The following is a 25,166-nucleotide window of genomic DNA, read 5'->3' as shown; positions in this document are numbered from 1 at the left end:
TCAGCCACAAGATGGATGAAAATTCCACTTGTTTTGCTTCTACTTTTGTATACACTTGAGTTTTGGCAGTAAATCCCTGTAAATAACTCTCAGTAAAAGAACGTATATTTATGACATAGTATATAAACTGGCATATACATTATGTTTGGGTCTAATAAAACTATAATTCACAAATAAAACCAAAACAAGTTTATAAAATACAACTGTCAAAAATTTGGTCTGCCACAGAGTTATTAGAAAAAGTTAATGAAACTGATCAACATTTAAGTGCACATACAGTAATAACATTTATAGGGTGTCGGGCAGGTGGGTGGGGGAGGAGGGGATGGGTATATACACACCTAATGGGTGTGGTGCACATGGTCTGGTGGATGGACACCCTTGAAGCTCTGACTCAGGTGGGGCAAGGACAATATACATAACCTAAACATTTGTACCCCCATAATATGCTGAAACAAAAAAAAATTTCTTTAAGAAAAAAGAAAAAGTTAATGAAAGCAACCATATTGAAGATGAAAACTTTTCAAAAGAATTAAGCCACAAGATAATTCTATCATCAAAATGCTATAGAAACTTAGTAAAAACCTATTTTCTTGACTTCATAGCTCTGTGATCTGGCCATGGGAGTTCCAAGTCACAGGAAAAAACACACAAAACAGCAACAGCAGAATCTAAAATAATAATATAGTAAAGATATCATTTATAATCAGCATTACTCAGGGTCTTCAAAATATACTGAAAATTTAGTTTTTGAAATTTAAAAAAACAATGCTGTGACATTTCATTGTAGAAGTTGGAAACTAGAAATTGGCTTTAAATAAACAAATCTATCATTTGGCTATTTTCCCCCTTAGAACCAAATCTCAAGTCTTTATTCAGTTTATGACATATTAAATAACCTACTATTAAAAGTACAAATATTTCAGCATGTTACTATCAGGGTTAATAAAATGAGCTGCTTTTTGAAAGCTTTTGTGTCCACAAATAATCTCTTATTTTTTAATCATCATACAGTTTTGGGAAGCGGTACATTTATTCATATTCTCTGTCATTCTCAATCATGTTATTATAAAACAAAGCAGAATGGATAAAGCTAGATACATGAGTGTGGACCATATCTGTCATCAATTTATCATCTTCCTTTAATAAATTTATCTGGCTCACAACATGGAGTATTTTATAAATATATGAGATGACTCTTATAGATATATAGAAGGAAATAGGTCTGTCCCTTCCTTACTGCTCCTGTTTAAAGTTTTAGTTCCATATTCCAGTGTAGTAAAAGGAGTCCTTTTTTAAATTATATCAGCTGACAGCGGCAACCAGTCAACCTAATTCAACTAGCGGAAACTAGATTTCTCTCCCTTTATCTAAAGTTTGTGTTTAATGAAACAAAATAATATGTTTATGAAAGAAAAGAAAAAATAGAATGATCTTTTATTTACTCTTCAGGAGGTGTTTGGTTATCGTACCCAGAATCTACGGAAAGCCCTCTGCCTTATCGCATCCACGCTGACCTGTGGGATCCTGCTGCTGGTGTTCTACTGGAGACCCCACTGGAGGGTGTGGGCCAACTGCATCCCATGCTCCTTGCAAGAAGCAGACACTGTTTTGCTGAGGACAACGGTGCGTGCCCTTCTGTTATCTATTTCAAATGCTGTGATCACGTCTTCTGTATGGCCTCTGTGGCACAACCAGTGACTGGCTAGCATTCTAGGGGGTAGATCTTCCTCTGTTTAAAGAGTTTCCCCAGACCAAAATAGGAGGTGGCAAAAGTATCTCTAGTATCAGACTGCTATCTCTTATTTTGACCCAGGAATGAAAGGCATTTCTTTTACGTTAGCCTAAAGACATTTCTACCACATCGGGCTAATTGGCAGTGTTCTTAGCCACTATATGAGCAGTGGCTGTCAATATTAAAATTCTTAGAGAGCATAACATGGGAATGATCATTCGATTTTTCAAAAATATGTATTTTGGAGGATATTAGACATTTTAAACATTTAGATGTCACTTAAAAATAGCTAGAAATGGTATCATTAGGTAAGATTGTCTCTATATAAAGCTTTCCTGCAAAGTATATATTTTGCTTTATTCTTTAGCACAGTTATTAAATTTGGTGTAAATCAGAATCCCCTGAGGGGCTCAGAAAACCACAGACTGATGGCCCCATCCCTACAGTTTTTGATTCAGTGGGTCTGGGGTGGGGCTGAGAATTTGTATTTCTAGTAAGTTCTGAGATAATGCTGACACTCTTGTTTGGGATGAAGTTTGTTCCAAACTTTAGGAACCACTGGTCTAGCACTTGGTGGGTATTTGGTTGATTGAGCACCGTATTGAATAACACTTGAGAATTTCATAAGCTGGATTGTCTTTTCTAGGATGAATTTCAAAGGTATATAAGGAAGAAGGTACTCTGCCTCTACTTATCCACACTGAAGTTTCCTATAAGCAAGAACCCGAAAGAATCTGTGGTGGCTGACCGCCACTCTGTCATAAACCAAGCCGTAATGAAGCCAGAATTAAAAGTAAGTCATTTAAAGAGGGCAATGTTAATGACATGTTTGCAGAGAAAGAATAAAATAAGTGTATATTGAATGAAAGCTCTAAATATCACACAATTGGGCTGGGAATGACAGCTGTGAGACCCATGTGGAGACTGCATTGAACAATGCTCCCCTCTTTTGATGGGCTTCACCTTGTGAAGGGCACCTGTTCTGTCATATTTGTGATTGCAGATACGATGCATCCATGTGCAGAAAATCAGGTATGTCTGGAACAACTTGGAGAAGCAGTTTCAGAAAGTTGGGTAAGTACGACTTTTACTCACCACTGTATCAAGATGTAGGGGAAGAACAATGATCTGTTGCGTGCTATGAACTGAAGTGTGGTTCCTTTCCTGACCACATCCTAGGTTGCTGGAAGACAGCAACTCCTGCTATGACATCCATCACACATTTGGATTGGGTCTGACCAGTGAAGAGCAAGAGGTCAGGTAGGATTTATAGTAAACTCTGAGAGTGAACTCTTATAGCAGAAAATGAAGTATCAAATGAGTTATCATCACTGCATTGTTGGCATAATACTTCATCAACTTGGTATAACCCAAGTTCATTTACTGGCATCAGGGAGATATTCTAAATTGTTCTCCTCTTAGGCAAACTTATTAAAAAGAAAAGACTAAAAGAGCAATGCAATCAAATAAAATTTGATCTTTCTCTTAGCCTTGTAAAACAGTCTTCTTTGTGTTGTATTTTTTTTATCCCATCCTCAAAAAATCTTGAGTCATTCCATAAACATCAGCTTCTTAATCCTCTAAATCTTCTGAGAGACAGAAAGACAATACTCTTATTGCATTTTACTGTGAATAAATAGCCCTGGAGATGAGGATTTTGATGGTTCAGTTACTTGTATTATTTGCCACTGTATCGGCAGCACCTAGAACAATGCCTGATTCATGGTAGGAGTTCAATAGATATTTCTATAGTAAATGAATAAATTAATGCACTCATTGATTTATTAACTAAATGCCTCTAAGATGCTAGGTACTTTACAAGAAACTAGGGATCTAAAGATAAAGACTTAGTCATTGTCCCAGAGATGTTTACTGACTAGTGAGAAGGACAAAAATAGTGGCACAATCATAAGACTAGTAACTATAGATTCACATAGATTAGGAAATGCTTATGCCACTTACTAACTCACAGTGATATAGAGCCCCTGCTTCCTTCAACTATTATTTGAAATGACAAATCCCGGTGAATCAAAAAAAAATCACAAGTCTTCCCCAGAATCTTAATAATCACCTTCATTTCTCACTCTTTTGTAGAGACATTACCTGCCCAACCTTCTTTGCAGTCAGCCAGAAACACCAGTTCCCAAGCTAAGGAGCAACCTCGTACTTAGGACACAGGTTTTGGGCTCCACTCTCATAATTCTGATGATTCTATAGGAACAAGGGGCACTTATGAGAGAAGAAGCTGCATTGTTAGCAAGCAACCTCTGTAATTCTCAGACACACCAAGTCTAAAGTTCTCTGTGCCAGAGCACTATAAAAAATGAACCAGGCATCTAGACTAGGACAATATTGAAAAATGCCTTAGAAATGGTGTCATTCTGTAAGATTTCAGATGTGATGTTGAATACATTGAAATACAGAACTTTTTCACAGTTATTAAAAACATTGGCTTAATATCCCTAAGCACAAGATATTTGAAGGATTTATCTAGGACATTTAAGAAATCTTGTTGATAGATGTATATATGCTCTGACTAGAAAGCCATTTCCACAGAAAGGATTTCCCGTCAACGTAACTACCTCATGTTTGTCCTTATTTATCAAGTGAAAGCTTTAATAAAAATCATACATAATTAAATTTAAATCTGGTGTACACAATAAAAAACTTGAAAATCTAATAAGCAAGACAAAGAATATAGTTTCCCAAACACGAGAAATGGAGGAGATAACCTACTTATAAACATAGGTATGTCTGTTTGGAGGGTGAAAAGTGTAAGTAGAACGTGGAACATTTTTTCCCCTCATTTTTTAGGATAAGACAGGGCCTTTTTAAAAAATTAAGTGTGACTGATTAATTGGTTGAATGATATGTAACCAATTTCCCAAATGGATTTGAGCTTGCTTGCATTAAAACACAAAGGTGCAAAATGAGCAACAAAGAAAGAGGGATGCACAAGAATCTCTGATGATCAAAAGCTACAGAGTCTAGGCCAGGCGCGGTGGCTCACGCCTGTAATCCTAGCACTCTGGGAGGCCGAGGCGAGTGGATTGCTTGAGGTCAGGAGTTCGAGACCAGCCTGAGCAAGAGTGAGACCTCGTCTCTACTAAAAATAGAAAGAAATTATCTGGCCAACTAAAATATATATAGAAAAAATTAGCCGGGCATGGTGGCGCATGCCTGTAGTCCCAGCTACTCGGGAGGCTGAGGCAGTAGGATCATTTCAGCCCAGGAGTTTGAGGTTGCTGTGAGCTAGGCTGGCACCATGGCACTCTCTCTAGCCTGGGCAACAAAGGGAGACTCTGTCTCAAAAAAAAAAAAAAAAAAAGCTACAGAGTCTAAATGCAAACTTTTCTGTGGGCTTCCTAGCAGCCAGGCAAAGAGAGAAAACATGACAGATTTACAAAGCTCTCACTTGTCAATAGCAAAAGCTTATACTTTAGCCTGGAGCAATATTGTCAGAAGGCATCAGGAAGAGAGCACATCAATTGTCCCAGGAGGTTCCACGTTCCTGTCTTCACTTATCATGAACTGAACTCAACTTTCCATCTTAATGCCTGTCTTAGACAGGTCCATAGACACTTGAGGTGACTCTTTTATCTCACAAGAATGGGACTCTACTGATCCCCCATAGAGTGAAATAGTCTTCCTTTTAGGATAGCCTTTAAGTTGAGCATCTCCTCACCTTCTCTTTCACTCAGCCCATCTTGCTCCTGCCCCCTTTATTTAGGATCCTAAAAACAGAAGGGCAACTTCCCTGCAGCAGAGATGGAAGGATACCCACCCCACCTGGAATTATCTCCAGACCTTGCCAGTGGCTCAGCTCTCTGGAAGAACAAAAGCCATAATGAATAGGGTTTGCTGGTTTCTATGGCAAGAATACTACAACCATGGCCAATGTAAGCCACCAGTGTGACATCACTGAGTGAGAAGTTGGAAAGAGACACTCATCGCAGGCTAAGTGATTCTGCAGGGCCAAACTTAATTCTCAAGATTTGCCACAGCATTGAGAAAAAAAGCATGCTTGTCAGTGCTAGAGGAAAGGAATCCGAGTGACAGGCAGCAAAAGAAGGTGGGTTTGCCATCAACATGCAGCTCCAAGCTGGCACAGACCATTATATGAGAAGATGGAACACCAGAAGGGAGGAAAGAAGAAGTGAAAGGAAGGCAAGAGGGGGAGAGGGAGTGGGGCTGCAATGGGACCCTACTCTTATTTCTCAGGCCTTGGGGAAGCAGAAGTCAGGAAAGAAATCATACTTAAATGCCATGACCTTTATGCCCTTTGAAAGTTCCATCCCTAGACAACGGCCCAGTAACATACTCAGCCATTAGATCAGTATGAACAGAAGCATCAAGGAAGGGCTGGTTGGAGGAGGGGAGAGGGGCTTCATTCATTCTTCCAAAAAGCCATAACATGGTCTCAACTCTTAACATTTATTTAGAAGCCAATGAGTTATTTAAAAATATAACATGCATATATACATATATATGTATATCTTTTCTCTAAAATGCATAAGGTATTTAATACAAAATGAACGGAGATCAACATTCTCTCTTTTAATAAATTGGAATTATCAGACCCACACACAGTTCTATGGGTCTGGTTCCATTTAAAGAATGAAAACTACTTCCCTGCAATGCCTTGTTTCAGAGCAGAGCCCTACGGAGGACCAGGAAGCCTAAGTCCCAGGTCTCCCTGATGAGATCCTGCCCTGGGTTTCTTTGCTCCTCCACCGCCACTCCTGATGCCCTCCTAGTACCTTCCCTGTGGATTCTCATGCCTGGAAACACTCAGGATACTTCCCCAAAAAGCCGACTGGAAACACCTCACTTACACATACAGAAGGCAGAAGGCCCTGTAAGAGCCCCACTTTTCCTGAGGCTGTCAGGAAACATGTGATTTAGGAAATGAAAGAAATGGACAGGCCACAAATGAGGACTAATGTGAAAAACTAAAATGACTTTTATGTCATTTGTAAAATGGAGCTTTTCTGTGTAAATGTTTTGTTCAAGTAGACAAGCAGGTTCAAGCACTGTTGAAATAGAGATTTTGTTCCTTTCAGAAAGCAATTTCTCAAAACATAACAATATTCTTCCTATTTTTTAATCAGGGTGGCTCTTAGACCAACCCACTTTTTATTCCTCACAACCATATCCAAATCTCAAAAGTTGGATGCCATATTTTTTGTCTCCCTCTCTTTATAAAGCAGGACTGTTCAGACTAAGGGATTGTCTAGCAGAATCACGCGGGAACCTTGTCAAACTCTACAAGTCTGGTTCCTAAAATTTCCGAGTCCTAGAAATGGGTTATGCCGGGACCTCCTGGCTTGGCATTGACTGGAAAACTATAGTTATCCGTCCCTGCCAGGGACCCTGTTGGAGGCTTAGCAGAATGAAGGCATTGAGGAAAATCCAGGGTGGTCCTGTGTAGTTTGAAAAAGCTCGCCAGTAATTCTAGATGCTCCTCCTTCCTCCTTGTGGGCTCCCACTCTAGTCTTCACCACCTGGAGCCTAAAGTGCCTACCATACAACATATTCCCAACAGCTATTTGGTGAATAAACTGGTAAATGAATGCATGAATGAACAAATAAGCAAAATGGAAAGGGATATGGACTGCTCCTAAAAGAAAATACTCCTAGCCATTCACATTTGGTTTTTCAGAAATAAATACATTCCAGCAGATTTGCTGTTATCTCCAGGCTGGAGGAAACCTCAGTGATCTCTCACGTTCAGGCCACAGTCAGCACAGAAATCCCCTCCACAAGTTCCCTGTTGAGAAATTGTTCAACGTCTTCTGGAGAGGGACCACCTACCTCCAAAGCAACTATTCCCCTAAAGAATAATGAGAAATATTAGGCAAGTCTGCTTAACTTATTTAGCCTATGTTGTTCTGTGAGTCTACCTAGAATAATTCCAGGACTTCTTTTGCTTGCCAGCTTGTCAGACTTTAGTCAGGGAATGTAATCTCTCTTGTTCCTTGGGCCTTTCCTCATGCAAACCAGCTTCAAGTCTCTATTGCTGCTGTTTGCTCAGCCATTGGTAACACCCCTGAAAGTCTGCTTGTCCTGTGCGGAGATCGAGGTAGGTACATGATCCCTAAGCACACCCTGCCTTTTGGCAAGAGACAGTAGAAAAGAGGAAGCAGTAAAGGTCTGCTTATGCCCAGTTGTGATTTAAACATGGCCCAGATAAGCCCTAAAGAGGATAATCTACAGCAAGTATTGATCCACTAGATCCCAGTCCTCGTGGGATCTGAGCTCTTCTCTCTCAATGGTAGTATCAGAAACTGTTGCAGCAAGCAGGGAGAGCCAAAGAGCGTCAGGCCCTAGGCTTACTTTCTACACTGGCTTTCCACAGTCTGTGTGCAGCTCTAGCTATGGGTCACAAAGACCCTCATTAATTAATTCCACTGTTTGGGGAGCATCCTCTGTGTCAGACACTGTGCTCCAGAGTTTCATAAGCTCCATTCCTGCCTTTAAAGAGGCTCTAGAAAATCTGAGAAGAAAAACATGTAAATATATGTTATAATTCAGTGAAGTAAGTACTGTTACTAAGGAAAGGCTGTTGGAAGAGAGAAAAATACAATTAATTATGTTGGAGGGAATAAGACTTCAAAGATAGCTGCCACTTACTGAGAATTTGTCATGTCCTAGGCACCAGTGCTAAATGCTTTACATACTTATCTCATACACTACTGATAGCAATTTTATTAGACATGTTTTATCAAACCCACTGTAAAGATGAGATAACAGAGGCTCAGCCATCCATTCACTCATTCAACACATAATTCTTGAGTGTATTTTATGTATTAGGTCCTGTTTTAGACATTTAGGATATATGAATGTCTTCTAGAAGCCTATATTATAGTGGAGGATACAGTTTCACTATCTGAATGCTTTTTAACATGTAAGAAAAGAGGTGTAATTTTAAGTAATCATATAGGTAAGTTTAAGGAGATAAAGAGAATCTGCGTTGGCAGTTGGGGTAGCTATTTTAACTAGCTTTGTTAGGGAGAGCCCCAGTAAGGAGGTGCTGTGTGAGAGATCTTTGGTCTCACTCCAGTATAACAGAGAGGTGAGTTCAAGTTTATATGACTTCTACCTGAGACCAAAGCTCCCTCCTGCAGGCTCTCCTTGTTGGTGCCTGCTGAGGCTGGGTTGTGAAGTGGAGTCCCAGAGGCCATGGTCTGAAGCCCAGCTCTGCCTCTTTCTAGCCTTGAGACCCTGGGAAAGCTACTTAGTTTATTGGAACATCAGTTTTCCTTATAATAGATGATAATATGAAATCTCAAACGGATAAAGTGACAATTAAAGGAGTTAATGCATGAAGGCTAAGTGCAGTTTCTGACACTCCCATTTCTGCTTTAAAGTTATATTTTCACGATTGATATTAGATGTGTGCCCCTTTGGCTAAACACCCACACTGAATACTTTTCGTATTGGTAAACTGAGGATATTAGTCCTTTCCCTTGGACTATTGTGAGGGATCAAATGAATCTTTTGTAAGAACTTTGTAAATTGTAAAATACTTCACAAACATGAGGACTTTTTATTGTAATGTACTTATGTATTTCACCTCGTATATAATGTACAGTTACAAGGTGTTGGCCATGAAGAATACATATCATCTTCCAGTTCATTTGCTCATTCATTCACATATTTATTCAGTCCATATACTAAGGGCCTGTCCTAGGTGCTGCTTTAGGATTATGTTTCAAAAGAACTTGCACATTATGTTTTAGCTGAAGCCACAAAATCTCTAAAGAGTAGAGGTGATTTCTGCTTAGTCTGGTCTGTACTCACTGATCACTGAGTTTGTAAGTGTGACACTAATGGATGGTCTGTCTCCTACAGAAGATTGGTGTGTGGGCCCAATGCCATTGAGGTTGAAATCCAACCCCTATTGAAGCTGCTTGTTAAACAGGTAACTAACTGATTTCCTTTTGAAAAACAATTATTTCTGCCCCTTATTTCTTACTACCTAGTACTCAGGGGACTATTACACAGCACACAAATATTTTGAGGTGAATGAAATCTTGCTTAATGCAACTTCTTTTTGTTATTGCTTCCTTGATTTTAGTCGATACTTTTCGTGTCAGTGAGTTTTTTTTTTCTTATTTCTATAAATATAGATATATTTTTTCCAAGATTTATAACTGGTCCTTTGCAATAACCACTTATTTTAAATTCAAATCCACTTTAATATCCCTTCCCAGTGTGAGGGACAAATTTCTCTTTCATGATCTCTTATTTGTTAGTTTTGTTTTCTTAAGGTTTTGATGGTAGTTTTGGTGGTAGTGGAGAGGTTGTTTAGTCAGCTCAAGCTGCTATAACAAAATATCATAGATTGGTTAGCTTAAATGACAAATATTTGTTTTTCACAGTTTTAGAGGTTGGGAAGTCCAAGATCAAAGACCCTGCATATATGATTCCTGGTGAGAGCCCACTCTCTGGCTTGCAGACCACCAAAACTTCTCTCTGTTCTCATATGAGAAAGAAAGCTCTGGTCTCTTTCTCTTCTTGTAAGGACACTGATCCCATCATGGGGGCTCCACCCTCAAGACCCCATCTAAACCAAATTACTTCCCAAAGGCTCCACCTTCAAATGCCATCACATTGGGGATTAGGGCTTCAACATATGAATTGGGGGGAACACACTTAGTCCATATCATGGGGCAATTTTATTATTTCTATGATTTCTGAGGATTTGAAACACATTATTTGGTCTTTTTCAAATTGCTATATTATTTTTATTTTCTTGGGAGTAACTTCTTCCTTTGTTAGTGTTTTGGTTTTGGTTTTTTCTTTTCTTTTCTTTTCTTTTTTTTACAATATTTCCCTTGTGTGCTTCAAAGTTATAATTTTTCTGTACACTTACCTTAAGTGAGACATTCTCCTCCTCCATTTTTCTTTTTCTTCCTGAGTTGCTGTCCGTTTTTGATGGCTTTGTATTTGCCTCCAACTGGTCCCATGGGGACCTTGATTCAGAATCAGGCCTGTATTGGAGGTTCGGGTACCTGTCCCTCAGGGATTTGTCAGATACAGGCCCTGAGCCTGTTTGGCCCAGGCCACAGTTGTCCTGTGGACTCTGTTCTGTTCTCTCCCATTGCACCCTTGGCTGGCAAGCCATCGCGGACTGTGACTTTGTTCAGCCTCCACTCTGAGACAGGAAGCACACTGCTACCCCTGTTTCCCATCATAAGCCCAGGGGCACTTTCTGTCTCTACTCTCCCTAGAAATGAGTTTCTATCTGTTGCTGTCTGTCCCTGGTCTGCAACCCACTAGGTGGATGATGTTAGTCCCTACTCAATGCTGCATGTTTCTAGTTTCTTCCTTTTTTAGAAATTATTTTTTATTTCAAAATATTAAGGTAGTACAAATGTTCTTATTACACGGATACCTAATATAAAGCTTAAGTCGGGGCTTTTAGTGTGCCTATCACCAGAATAATGTTCATTGTATCTGAAAGGTAAATTTTTACCCCTCATCCCTTCCCACTCTCCCCCCTTCTTGTTTTCCAATGTCCTTTACACCTCCTTGTGCGTATGTGCGCCCACTGTGTAGCTCCCAATTATTAGAGAGTGTATGTGGTGTTTGTTTTTCCATTCCTGAGATACTTCACTTAGGATAATGATATCCAGTTCCATACAAGTTGCTGCAAAAGACATTATTTCATTCCTTTTTATAGCTGAGTAATACTTCATGGTGTGTATGTATGTATGCATATATGTGTGTGTGTGTGTATATACACCACATTTTATTTATCCAGTCATGAATTGAAGATCACATTTGATTGGTTTGATTTCACATTTTTGCAATTGTGAACTGTGCTGAGATAAACATTCAAGTGCAGGTGTCTTTTTGATAAAATGACTTCTTTTCCTTTGGGTAGATACCCAGCAGTGGGATTGCTAGTTCGAATGATAGGTCTACATTTATTTCTTTGAGGAACCTCCACAGTGTTTTCCCTAGAGGCTGCGCTAACCTGCAGTCCCAGCAATGGTGTATAAGCAATCCTCTCTCTGTATCCATGCCAACATCTATTATTTTTTCACTTTTTAATAGTGGCTATTCTGACAGGGATAAGGTGGTATCTCATTGTCATTTTAATTTGCATTTCCCTGATGATTAGTGATGTTGAATATTTTTTTCATATTTTTTTTGCCATTTGTCTATCTTCTTTTGAAAGACTTCTGTTCATATCTTTTGCCCATTTTTTAATGAGGTTGTTTGTTTATTTCTTGTTGATTCATTACAGTTCCTTGTAGACTATAGATTTTAGCCCTTTATTGGATGAATAGTTTGCGAATGTTTTCTCCCATTTTGTAGGTTGTCTATTTGCTCTGTTGATTATTTCATTTGTTGTGCAGAATCTTTTTAATTTAATAAAGTCCATTTATTTATTTTTATTGTTGCTGTATTTATTTTCAGGTTCTTAGTCATAATTTCTTTGCTTAGACCAATGTCAAGAAGAGTTTCCCCTACATTTTCTTCTAGCATTTTTATGGTTTCATGCCTTACATTTAAGTCTTTTATCTGTATTGCATTAATTTTTGTATATGGTAAGATGTAGAAGTCCTGTTCATTCTTCTGCATGTGGCTATCCAGTTTTCCCAGCAGCATGTATTGAATAGGGCTTCCTTTCCCCAGTGTATGTTGTTGTACGCTTTGTCAAAGATTTACTGGTTGCAGGTAGATGATTTTATTTCTGAGTTCTCTGTTCTGTTCCATTGGTCCATCTCTCTATTTTTGTGCCAATGCTATGCTGTTTGGGATACTACAGTCTTGTAGTATAATTGGAAGGCAAATAATGTGATGCCTCCAGATTTGTTCTTTTTACTTAAGCTTTCTTTGGCTCTTTGGGCTATTTTGGGGTTCCAAATGAAGCATACAATTATTTTTTCTAGATCTGTGAAATATGACATTGGTATTTTTATGGGGATTGCATTGAATCTGTAAATAGCTTTAGGTAGTATGGACATTTTAACAATGTTGATTGTACCTATCTATGAGCATGGGATGTTTTTCCATTTGTGTCATCTATGATTTCTCTCATCAATGTTTTGTAGTTATCTTTGTAGAGATCTTTTACTTCTTTGGTTAAGTATATTCCTAGATATTTTATTTTCTTTGCAGTGTTATAAATGGTATTGAGTACATGATTTTATTCTCAGCTTGCCTATTGCTAGTATATAGAAATACTACTGATTTTTGAACATTGATTTTGTAACCTGAGACTTTGCTGAATATGTTTATCAATTCTAGGAGTCTTTTGGTAGAATCTTTAGGATTTTCCAGATATAAGATCATATCATTGGCAAACAGGGATAGTTTGACTTCCTTGTTCCTGATTTGGATGCCATTTCTTTCTTTCTTTTGCCTGATTGCTCTGGCTAGGACTTCCAGTACTATGTTGAATAGAAGTGGTGACAGTGGACACACTTGTATTATCTTGTTCTAGTTCTTAGGGGGAATGTTTTCAATGTTTCCCCATTTAGTATGATGTTGGCTGTGGGTTTGTCATAAATGGTTTTTGTAATTTTTAGGTATTTCCTTCTATGCCTAGTTTGTTGAGAGTTTTTATCAAATACTTTTCAGAATCTATTGAGATGATCATATAGTATTTTTCTTTTTACTTCTGTTTATGTGGTGAATCACATTTATTTATTTACATACATTAAACCATCTTTGCATCCCTAGAATGAAACCCACTTGATCCTGGTGAATTATCTTTTCAATATGCTATTGAATTCAGTTTGCTAATATTTTGTTGTGGATTTTCGCATCTATGTTCATAAGGGATATTGGTCTGTAGTTTTCTTTTTTGTTGTTGTGTCCTTTCTTGACCTTGGTATCAAGGTGATACTGACTTTATTGAATGAATTAGAGAGGATTCCCTTCTTTTTGATGCCATGGAATAATTTCTGTAGTATAGGTATCAGTTCTTCTTTGTAGTTATGGTAGAATTTGGCTGTGAATCAGTCTGGTCCAGGACTTTTACTGTAGAGAGATTCTTTATTACTACTTCAATCTCACTACTCATTATTAATGTCTGTTCAGAATTTTTATTTATTCCTGATTCAGGTTTGGGGGGTCATGTGTTTCCTCTACATCAGCAGTCCCCAGACTTTTTGGCACCAGAGACCGTTTTCATGTAGGACAATTTTTCCATGGACCAGGGAGTGGGGGGATGGTTTCAGGATGATTCAAGTATATTACATTTATTGTGAGCTTTATTTCTATTCTTATTACATTGTAATATATAATTAAATAATTATACAACTCACCATAGGTTGGGGACCCCTGCTCTACATTTTCTAGTTTGTATGTGTAGAAGTTTTGGTAGTATTCACGAATGATATTTTGTATTTCTGTGGAATCAGTTGTAATGTCTCCTTTTTTATTTCTGATTTAGCTTATCTGAGTCCTTTCTCTTCTATTTCTGATTAATCTGGCTAGCGGTCTATTGATTTTGTATATCTTTTCAAAGAACCAACTTTTTTTTTTGTTGATCCTTTTTTGTTTGTTTGTTTTTTGGTTTCCATTTTATTCAGTTCTGCTTGGAGCTTTGTTATTTGTTTTCTTCTGCTGGCTTTGGGTTTGATTTGTTCTTTTTCTAGTTCCTTGAGATGTAACATTAGGTTGTTAATTTGTGAACTTTCTGTCTTTTTAATGTAGGCATTTGAGGCATTGAAATTTCTCCTTATAACTGCTTTTACTGTATCTCATAGATTTTGAAAACTTGTGTCTCCTTTGTGGTTCAGTTTGATTTTATTTCCATTTTAATTTCCTCATTGACCCAAAGATCATTCAGCAGCAAGTTGTTTAATTTCCATAACTTTGTGTAGATTTTAGTGTTTCTCTTGGAATAAGGTACATGGTATGATTTCAGTTTTTTTGAATTTGCTGAGACTTGTTTCATGGCCTAAGATATGATCAATATTGGAAAATTGTACTGATGTGCTGATGTCCCATGTGCCAATGAGAAGAATGTGTATTTGGTAGTTTTGGGGTAGAATGTTCTGTAAATGTCTGTTAGGTCTATTTGTTCTAGAGTTCTGTTTGCATCCAGTGTTTATTTATTTTCTACTTGGGTGATCTGTCCAAGTCTCTCAGTGGGGTGTTGAAGTCCCTGGCAATTATGATGCTACTATTTATCTCTTTGCTTAGATCTAGAAGGGTTTGCTTTGTGAATCTGGACACTCCTGTGTTAGGTGCATATATATTTAGGATTATGTCCTCTTGTTGAATTGCTCCCCTTACCATTATAAAAGTACCATCTTTGTCCTTCTTTACATTGTTGATTTAAAATCTATCTTATCTGATATGAGAATGGTTATACCTGTTTACTTTTGGTTTCCATTCATGTGGAGTATTTTTTTCTTTTTATCTTGAGTCTATATGAGTCCTTGTGAGTTAGATGCATTTCTTGGAGACAGCAAATGCTGGGGTATGTTTTTTCATCCATTCAACCAGTCTACGTCTTTGAGGTGGGACATTCAGATTGCTCATGTTCAGTGTTGGTACTGATATTTGGGATACTGTTCTGTTCATCATGTTTGATTAAACCTCATTGTTTTGTTTTCCCTCTTATGCTATTGTTCTATTAGAGCTGCGAGCTTTAAATTTCAGATGTTTTTACACTAGTAGGTATCTATTGTGCTATTCTATGTATAATGCAGTTGTGAGTATTTCCTGTAGGGCAGGTCTAATAGTGTCAAATTCCCTTAATGTTTGCTTGTTTGGAAAAGTCTTTATTTCTCCATTGATTATGAAATTTAGTTTTACAGAATCCAAAATTCTTGGCTGGCAGTTATTCTGTTTAAGAAGGCTAAAAACGAGGCCCCAGTGCTTCTGGCTTGTAAGGACTCTGCTAAAAAGTCTGCTATTAGCCTGACGGATTTTCCTTTGTAGGTTAATTGTTACTTTTGTCTTGCAGCTTGTTGAATTTTCTCTTTAATTTTGACTTTAACCAGGTTGTTCACTATGTGTCTTGGAGGTGTTCTATTTGCTATGAATCTTCCTGATGTTTGATAACCACCTTGTATCTGAATATCTGAATCTCTGGTGATATGAGGGAAGTTTTCCTCAATAATTCCCTCAAATAAATTTTCCATGCTTTTTGCTTTCTCTTCTTCTCTCATAGAGATACCTATAATTTTTATATTGGCTCTCTTTGCATGGTCCCATACTTCTCTGAGTGATTGTTCATTCTTCTTTATTCTTTTTGCTGCATCTTTGACTGACTGGGTTGGTTCCTAGCCCTGTCTTCAAGCCCCAAAATTCTTTCTTCTGTTTGGTCTAGCTTGTTGTTGAGGCTTTCTTTCTACTGTCTTGAAATTCCCTAAATGACTCTTTCATTTCTTTAAGTTCTGTTACATCTTTTCTTATATTGTCTATCTCTGTAGTGAGTTTTTCATTGTTTTCATTCATATCTTGAAACTTTTTTTGACTTGTTTGTGTGGGTTTTCAACTTTCTCTTCAATCCCATTCATCTTATTTGCCATCCATATTCTGAATTCCATCTCTGACGTTTGGGACCTCCTGTAGGTTGAGGTCCATTGCTGGAGACCTATTGTGATTTTGCAGGGTGGGAGTGTTGAAAAGGTTTGTTTTTTCATGTTGCCAGAGTTCTTATTCTGGTTCCTTCTCACCTGAAATCTCTTCTCTTTGCTAAAGACAGATAAACTTATAATGCACCTATTCCTCTTCTGGGAACTCTCCTACTTAGTGCAAAATAGGAGAGGCCCCTGGATGGCATGCTGGTGTCCTACTTTAGAGGACTGACCTGTCCTGAGATAGGTGGATGTACTGTGAGTGTTTAACACTGTTGCCCTCCTGCATCTCCTGACTCATCATTCCCCTATGGTTGTCACTGGCAGTCCCCATGTTTCAGAGTGAGCGAATGCTCCACCTAGTTCCGTCAGCAGTGGCAATTGTCAGCCCAAGCTAGCTTGAGAGCTGCTCCACTCAGATCTGCAGGCAGCGGTGTTTGTCATCCTGTGCCAGCTCGAGTGCAGCCCCACCCAAGCCAGCTGGTGGGAGTGATCTTCTGCCCAGGCTTGGAAACTGCCCTGATCAGATCCAGGAGTGGTAGCATTTGTTGTCCCATGTGGCTTGAGTGTAGTCCCACTTGCACCCTCCAGCAGCAGCAATTGAGAGCCTGTACCAGCTTGAGAGCTGCCTACTCAGATCCACAGACCACAGCTTTTGCCCACTGTGTGCAGGCGTGAGTGCAACTCTGACACCCCTCTGCCCATCTCCTTGTTGGCCCACTCAGGCTTGAGAGTTGCTTCATTTGGATCCTCTGCTAGTTTCTTTCTAACCCATGAAGATATTTATTTTGGTTTCAAGCATGGCCATACCTTTTTAATATTAATTTCTTTTAAATCTACCATTGTCCTGTGTTTGGAGCAGGAAACAGGCTGCTTTTAATTTTATATTTTAGAGTAGTTGTATATTCACAGCAAAATTGAGCAGGAAGTACAGAGATTTCCCATATATCTTCTGCCCCTACATACACATAACCTCTCCAACTATCAAAAAACTGGAGGCTATTTTTTTTTTTTTTTTTTTTAGACAGAGTCTCACTTTGTTTCCTGGGCTAGAGTGAGTGCTGTGGCATCAGCCTAGCTCACAGCAACCTCAAACTCCCGGGCTTAAGCGATCCTCCTGCCTCAGCCTCCCCAGTAGCTGGGACTACAGGCATGCGCCACCATGCTCGGCTAATTTTTTCTATATATATTTTTAGTTGGCCAGATAATTTCTTTCCATTTTTTTAGTAGAGACGGGGTCTCGTTCAGGTTGGTCTCAAACTCCTGACCTCGAGCGATCCACCCGCCTCGGCCTCCCAGAGGGCTAGGATTACAGGCGTGAGCCACCGTGCCCGGCCAAAAAACTGGAGGCTTTTTAAACTTCTTATTCAAGTACATTTTCATATTGCCAAAGATTCTCCAGGTATCAATTTGATCTATTTTGACAAGAGTGTTAGTATTTTCTGGCATCTACTTACTAGGCCTTTAGTAGGAAAAAAGCAAATAAAACTACTTCACATTTGATTTCAAAATAATAGTCAAATAATATTCAAAATAATATTGAATATGGGAGCTAAATTAATTAGGATGTTGTTGCTTCTACAAGAAGTATTTAACCAATTTTCTACAGGATTTATATGAACTCAAAATCATATTATCATTCATGCATAATCTATAATTAGAGCGTTTTAGAATAAGCAAACAAAAAAGCTGTAATTTGTAAGCAAAACACTTGGGATGGAAATAATAAGAAAATTTAAGGAACAAAATCTTTTTTAATGTACAAGATATATCCAAGGGTTTAAGAAACCCTTAAGATATAGCCTACTAACTTATTAACCAGATATCATTTTTAGGAATAAAGTTGAATTTTATTTAATGTATTAGAAAATTATAGGAAATAGAGATTTAAAAAAGTATACCACTGGTTTTAGCCAATATTTCATCTAATTTGTTATGGTCATAAAGGGCAGTTCCTTAAGAAAAGAGTCCTTGATTTGCTCCAATGGGCTCTTTAATTTACACCATGCATGTATACCATGTGACCTTTCTCTGGCTTCTCAGGTTTGCCCTCTTTCTGCTATAATTATTAATAATGGAATCACCAGGACCAAAATGTGGAAAATCAAGGAAATAAAAAAAGCAGAAGATATTCTCAAGAGACCAAGATACATATATATGTACACACACACACACACACACACACACACACACACACACACACACGGATGCCTGGCTTTGTAGCTGATGTTACCTTCTGCCCATTGTTTGCCCTGCAGCCTTGGGGAAGGCATTTCTCTACAGTATGCCTCCTTGTTCAAGGGAAGGGCCATGTTAACTTGATTGCTTCTCAGGAGATTTTGCTAAGACCTGTGACATAAAGAATATGTTATTTTCAAATGACTTGGATAAAAGTAGAATCTTTCATTTTCATTGCTCAACGTTACTAAATCTGCAGCATGTAATTACATGAAAAACAAACCTACAATAAAACCGTTCAAAATTGAAATTCATTTTTAAAAGAGACTGAATCCTGTGTCTCTTACATTATGGGTAAATTTTTTTAAGAAGGTAAATTGTTCGATTTTGTTATTGGTAAAATATTTTTGAAATTTAAAATAAATAAGAATTATCAATCTGTAGGCATGGCTCTGAATGCTTAAAATAATTTTGCTTCCACTATAACACATTCTATGTGCTTAACATTGTCTCTACCCAAATTAATGGAGTTCTAAGTAAATTCTTAAATATTAGAGGTTTTTCCATGTTGTAAAAAATGTAGAAAAATTTTATAAAGAAATGACATTTTATTGATTGCTCCTAAGGTCCACGCAAGTGACCCAAATGCTATTTTTGTACCTGCAGGTTTTAAATCCATTCTATGTGTTGCAAGCCTTCACCCTAACTTTGTGGCTGTCTCAAGGTTACATAGAATATTCTGTGGCCATCATCATTTTGTCGGTTATCTCCATTGTCTTAAGTGTGTATGATTTACGACAGGTAAGAGCTAAAATCACAGCTGGATTCTATTTAGCTTCTGGCTAAAGAAGCAAAGCCTATGGAATTTCCACTGAGAGCAAGGAGTTGCTTTGTCAAATACAAGTCATAATAAAGCAAAAAAAAATAAAGGTTAACAAATGTGGGATCTCAGGAGGGGGCTTCAGGAATAGCAGGTAGATTTAGATGTCTCCGCAAACTCTGATTATCAGATAAAGGTTTCAGAGAATACTGTGTTTAGAAGAACCCCAAGGCTATGACTGAGTATGGTGGAAAAGAATGCCGTGATGGATGAATGATGTCAGCTACAGTTTAGGAGAATGGAGGGGTAGCATCTCAATTGTGCGTATTAATCAAGGCATTATGTCCCTTAGAACATTTCCACATACTTCCCATGACTTAAATACTTTCTTTGTGCTATACTCTTCCCATCTAATTTTTTTTTTGACAAATTTCAGTCTCCCTCTTAGAATTCCTTTATAACGTCTATTTCTTCATGTGGAATTCAGGTATATATTTCTTTATGGAAACCTAAAAGAAATACAGAAATTCCTGTCTAGAAGTTAGGAGAAGGGTTGTAGAAAAAATTAGGTTTGATTCTATATTGCACAGGGCAATGTTTTTGCAAGAGAATTACCTGAGCACACTGTCTGGAGGATGGGCATGCTTGTAGCTCTGACTCAGGGCGATGCAAAGGCAATTTATGTAACCAAAGCATTTGTACCATGATAATACTCTGAAATAAAAATAAATTAAAATAAAAATTAAAAAAAGAGCATTACCTGAGATTCCCCAGCTTCTGATCTTTTAAGTAACACCCAGGGTAATAACAGAAATATACATTTTTAAAAAGTTACATAACAGATGATTGTTATACATTCTAAAGGTTTAAGAACTATCTTTGTAGGGGGATCTGTCAAAGGATACATTCAAACACCAAGATCCCAAATACATGTATTTATTTATTAATGTCATCAGCAGCTCAACGTATTTTTTCGCTCATTTTACTCTATTAGGTGCACACATGTATACAAGTTTATATGGAGATTTATGCATTTATTATTTTTTAAAATTAAAATAGGATTTTACTATGCACATTAATCTGGAAATTTTATGTTCTGCTTTACTGTATATATAATGGCAATCTACTAAGTAAATAAATAATTAAAAATCATGTTTAAAAATAATGGTGTAATATTTCATGGTATATCATAATTTTTCAACCATTCTGTTATTTATGGAAAGTAAGGTTATTTTCCCACAATTTTTGCCACCACAAATAATGTTGAATTAAACATAACTGCAGTATATGCATGTCCTTATATATTAATACTTGCATTATTTTAGCATAGCAACCAAAAGCCAGGTTGCTGAATCAAAGCATATGGCATATGTATACTTTGGATTTTAATAGATACTGCTATACTATTTTCCCCAAATGTAATAATTCCTTTATTAACAGCAACACATAGCAGTATTAACTTCCTCAGATCTTCACCAACATCTGGTGCTATATATTAATATTTATAATATTTTAGTCTAATAACTTTTTAAAACTGGTTCTCACTGATCTTTTAATTCACATGTTCTTGATTACTAGTGAGAGTGGAAACATATTCTTTTGTCTAATAGAGTTTTCCATTTTTATTTTATATTAATGGCCTCTTTATATCCATCACATATGTGAAAAAGTTTTACTTTTTAGTCTATCTTTTTTCTCTTGATCTTGACTTTTGTCATGTATTAAAAATTATGTAGACTTAAATATGTTTCTCCTTTCATTTATGGTTTCTGGGTTTCCCGTTTTGCTTATGTTCTCGCCTGCCAAAGTTAGGTAATCCCCGTTTTTCAAGTTGTAATTTGCTTAATGTTTATTTTAAAATCCTTAACGGAATTTAAACATTCAGATTCTGCATCTTAACAGAATCTCTAAATTTCTTTGCTCAGAATAAAGGCTAACATGGGAACTTCAGGCTTGATGGCAGTATTACAAAGGATTTCTTTAAAAAGAAGAAAAGGAATTAGAGGACAAACACTAATCTCATTAGCAGCTGGTATTTGTTAATAAAAGCTTATCTGACCCAACTTGTAAAGCATCTTGTAACGCTATACAAAATGGGCCAGTTTCCTGAAACTGTATATATGCAGTTTAAATCACAAGTCCTGAACAATCAATATCTGTGGAACACTTTACAAGTTACAATAGGTCCCCACATCCATAATGTATGTGTCTGTTTTGTAAAATGAAACACATACAATTTTTATCTCCACCAGGGAGGTGGAGTGACTTGCTTACACTCACCCAGTGACAGTGGCCATAGACCGTAGCACCAAGTTTTCTGACTCCAAGTTAAGTACCACACGCTGTCCCATTGAGTGCATTCCCGAAAGTGACCCATGAACTTTCTCGGAGCAGGAAGATTTGGGAAAGATGTTTGGCAGGAATGAAAAAAAGAATATCTATTACCTTCCACAAATTATTCTTTTAGGCTATATAGAAGTTCATTATTTCACTGAATTAGAGATTTTAGTTAAACAAACATAGGTTTTTGAACATTTTAAGAGGGGAAGTGTTTGTGGGAGTGGAATAAGGTATCTTCCTGCATTGACTCTGGTCTGAAATCATGCCGCACAGAGAGAGCTTACCTTTCCTAAGCCAAGGAACACTATTGCTACAGTCCCTTTCTAACAAGTTTGCTGTAGGTATGAGTGCAAACCTTGGCACTCAACTGTATTTACTTTGAACTGTATTTGCATAGCCCGTTGCTGGGCTCCACGGGAGGCTGCTCTAATAGAAATAGCACTGAAGAGTATCTGGCCGATAGTGCTTTTCCTTCAGTCATCACTGAGTTGGGCTCAAGAGGCACCTGAGTTAATGCCCTCATTACTCATCTCTGGAGGAAATCCAGCCACAGCAAACACAAGGACATGCAGCAACAGATGCTGAATAATAACAATATGCAAATTAGTCTTGGAAACTGATCCTGGTCCCACTGAACAGACACTGAAGAGACCAGAGGGGGCCTAATGAAAATCAGGCAATGAGCTTCGCAATCATGGCCAGCATTGCAGCACTTGCCTTCTCCTAGCTAGTTGGTTGTCATAGAAACCTGTGTTTGTACAGTTTCTGAGTGCATTAACTCAAAGAGCATGCTTACATTATCCTATTCCAGTGTTGTTGGGAAAAGGAGAATAATTCAGTTCTATTAAATACATATTTGATGAGGGCCTACTATGGGGGGATCCACTGAATAATGTACACAGTACCTTTCTTCTGTGAACTGCCTGACCCACAAGGGGAGACCTGAGGAGACAATAGCTGTAATGGAATGTGATCAGTACACTAACACAAGTGGAAACACAGACAGACAGCAGAACAATGAATTCTTCCTGGGGATCGGAGGGACTAATGGAGTGGAGGTGACATTTGAGCAGGTCTTTATGTGAAGGATTAGAGAGTTCGCTCATAGAAAACCGAAGTGGACATTCTAGGGAATAGCTTGAGCAAAGGCATGGAAGCACAGCGGCAGGTTACACAGAATGCTAAGTCTGATAAACAAAGCTAGCTTTACAGCATAATGAGTCTTGAGAATCACAGTCAAGTGTTATTAACTCATACTTCACCACGTCTAAATGGGTTGATTATCATCCTCTTACGTTAGGCTACATTTATTCGTGGCATTGTCTAAAAGAGTTTGCTAAGCATGAAAATAACTTAAAGAAATTTAGAAGAAGGATGTTTATCTTCCTAAAGGGAAAAAATAAAGCTGTTTTCAAGCACTAGAAGTACATATTCATCAACAGAAAAGGCCTTACAGTCAGATGAAACGGGGTTTGATTGTCAGTCTTAATACTTAGGAAGTAAATGATTGTTACTTTAACATTTTCAATCCCAATTTTTGTTTTTTATTTTTTATATGTATGTTTGAGATGACATTTTCATCATAGAATTATTTTGTGGATTAAAAAAAATCAAACGCTATATTCCAAGTGGCTGGCATATAGTTGTTTAATGTTTTAATTATCTAAAAATAATAATAATTTGAGTCATTTGTATATCTTGTGTACTTCTATGAAGCCTTGTGGGTTTTGGATAAATCTTTGATATGCAAAATAAATCAGTATCATATATCATTTTAGAGCTTGAAGGGAACTTGAAAATGATCCATTTCAATGCCGTCTGTTTGTAGAGGAAACAACCAATTTGTAAGGTGAAATTTCTTATGTATGTACATTACGTGGCTGGTTAGTTGGTAAGCCTGACCTACAACTCAGGAATCCTGACTGACCCTCATGTTCTTGCCCCAGAACCATGGCTGACTTTCTCACTTATTATCCATCATTAAAATGAATGCCCCAACAGTGAAGCCTCAGGAAGTCACATTAGAACAACAAATATGTACTAAACAGTAATATCACTTCTTCCACTCATTTGGTCCAAATTACTGAAGCTTAGCTTTTTATGCAAAACTAAAGTAAATAATAAAATTTTCCAGATAAATATTAATAGTGATTTCATTGCATTCTCTCAGGGAGAAAGTTGAATAATTGTGTGTAATGCTTGTCTTAGCCTGGTGACACTTGTAACATTAAAAACCATCAAAAGAACAGATCAAAATAATATAACATCTAAAAGAAAAATTTTTATATTTGAATTAGGTTAAGCTGCATTTAAATATTGATGACAGTATTGAAACCCTCTTCTACCAGAGGCATCCAAATAACTGACATCCCTACAGAAAGAGACAGCTCTTTCTGGGGCTATTCAGCCCTGCCCCAGCCAGCCCAGTGTCAAGCTCTCTCTAGCTGGTGGCTCCCCTGAAGTCAGTATGAGGAACTGTGTGGATGAAATCCCTGCTCACCTCCGCCTTCCTGTCCCCTGTATTATCCCAGGAGATGATGCCTCCACTTCTCTGGGCTCTTCTCATTTCCTCTGCTTCTCACAGAATCATATCTCAATAAATTCTACCTCAAGCAAGTCTTTCTAGTCAACGTGCTCCCACAACTATTTTTCCAACAAACGACTCTCTTATTAATCACTAATATCCCTGAACTCTTAGGATAGTATTGAGTACTATAAAAGGGCTTTATAAGAATTAGTTGATTGAAAACTTGACCCAATAAAATAGATTCTGTTATAATCTCCCCTTTCAGATCAGCAAAAGGGAGTTAAACAGGCTAAATAACTCACAAATGGTAATGTCAGGATTCAAAAGTGGGCAGCATGACTCCTGTCTGTGCACTTATCCGATATGAAAATTCACATTTCTAAAGGAGGGGATGGCTGTTCCACATGCAGTAAAAACTCAACCCAAAGATTCACAGGCTTTTACAAGTGAAAGCCACTTACAGATCAAATTTAGCTTTGTTGTTTTACAGGCAGGGAAACAGAGGCATAGAGAGGGAAGTGACCTGTTCACAGTCTTGCTCTTCCTCATTCTGATTATGCATCTTCAAGAAGTAAAGCCTTGGTTCTAGCATTAAACTGGTGAGCATATTTGCTGCTGCAAGTATGGGGTCAGGTGAGGTAGGGGTTGGGGCAGGGAAGCTGAAGAATCAAAAGTAGAGATTGAGTCCTTTGCCCAGAGTCAGTTTGGCTGTGACAGCAGGTTTGGCATTTACTGTGTTGAGATTATGCGATTTTCAGGATGCGGACTATCTAATATTTAAATGTTGACTTTTAATTGGTAGCAATCAGTGAAGCTACACAACCTCGTGGAGGATCATAACAAAGTCCAGGTTACAGTCATCATGAAAGACAAAGGTAAGGGATGTGTTAGGCCATCTTTAGCATCTTAACATTTCAAGGTGGAACTGGTTTCATTTGTCCTTGGTTATTTGTCAAGGAGAAAAAGTCTTTTCTGATAAAACCCAGGACTGGGACGAAGGTGAGACAAACA

General features: G+C 37.7%; 1 protein-coding gene across 1 annotated transcript in view; it reads left to right on the top strand.

Moving 5' to 3' along the window:
- The window catches only part of ATP13A5 (ATPase 13A5), a 105,416-nt gene that overhangs the window by 12,854 nt on the left and 67,396 nt on the right, over positions 1-25,166 (top strand). Inside the window, exons 2-8 of the mRNA XM_045539947.1 lie at positions 1,453-1,626; positions 2,382-2,528; positions 2,739-2,809; positions 2,915-2,995; positions 9,590-9,659; positions 19,135-19,269; positions 24,958-25,030. Of these exons, the coding sequence (XP_045395903.1) occupies positions 1,453-1,626; positions 2,382-2,528; positions 2,739-2,809; positions 2,915-2,995; positions 9,590-9,659; positions 19,135-19,269; positions 24,958-25,030 (751 nt within the window). The remainder of the gene's footprint in view (positions 1-1,452; positions 1,627-2,381; positions 2,529-2,738; positions 2,810-2,914; positions 2,996-9,589; positions 9,660-19,134; positions 19,270-24,957; positions 25,031-25,166) is intronic.

Source organism: Lemur catta, chromosome 1 (genome assembly GCF_020740605.2).
Source record: "Lemur catta isolate mLemCat1 chromosome 1, mLemCat1.pri, whole genome shotgun sequence".
Lineage (NCBI taxonomy): Eukaryota > Metazoa > Chordata > Mammalia > Primates > Lemuridae > Lemur > Lemur catta.
Note: the sequence above shows the minus strand (reverse complement) of the source record. Positions and strands in the feature narration are given on the sequence as shown.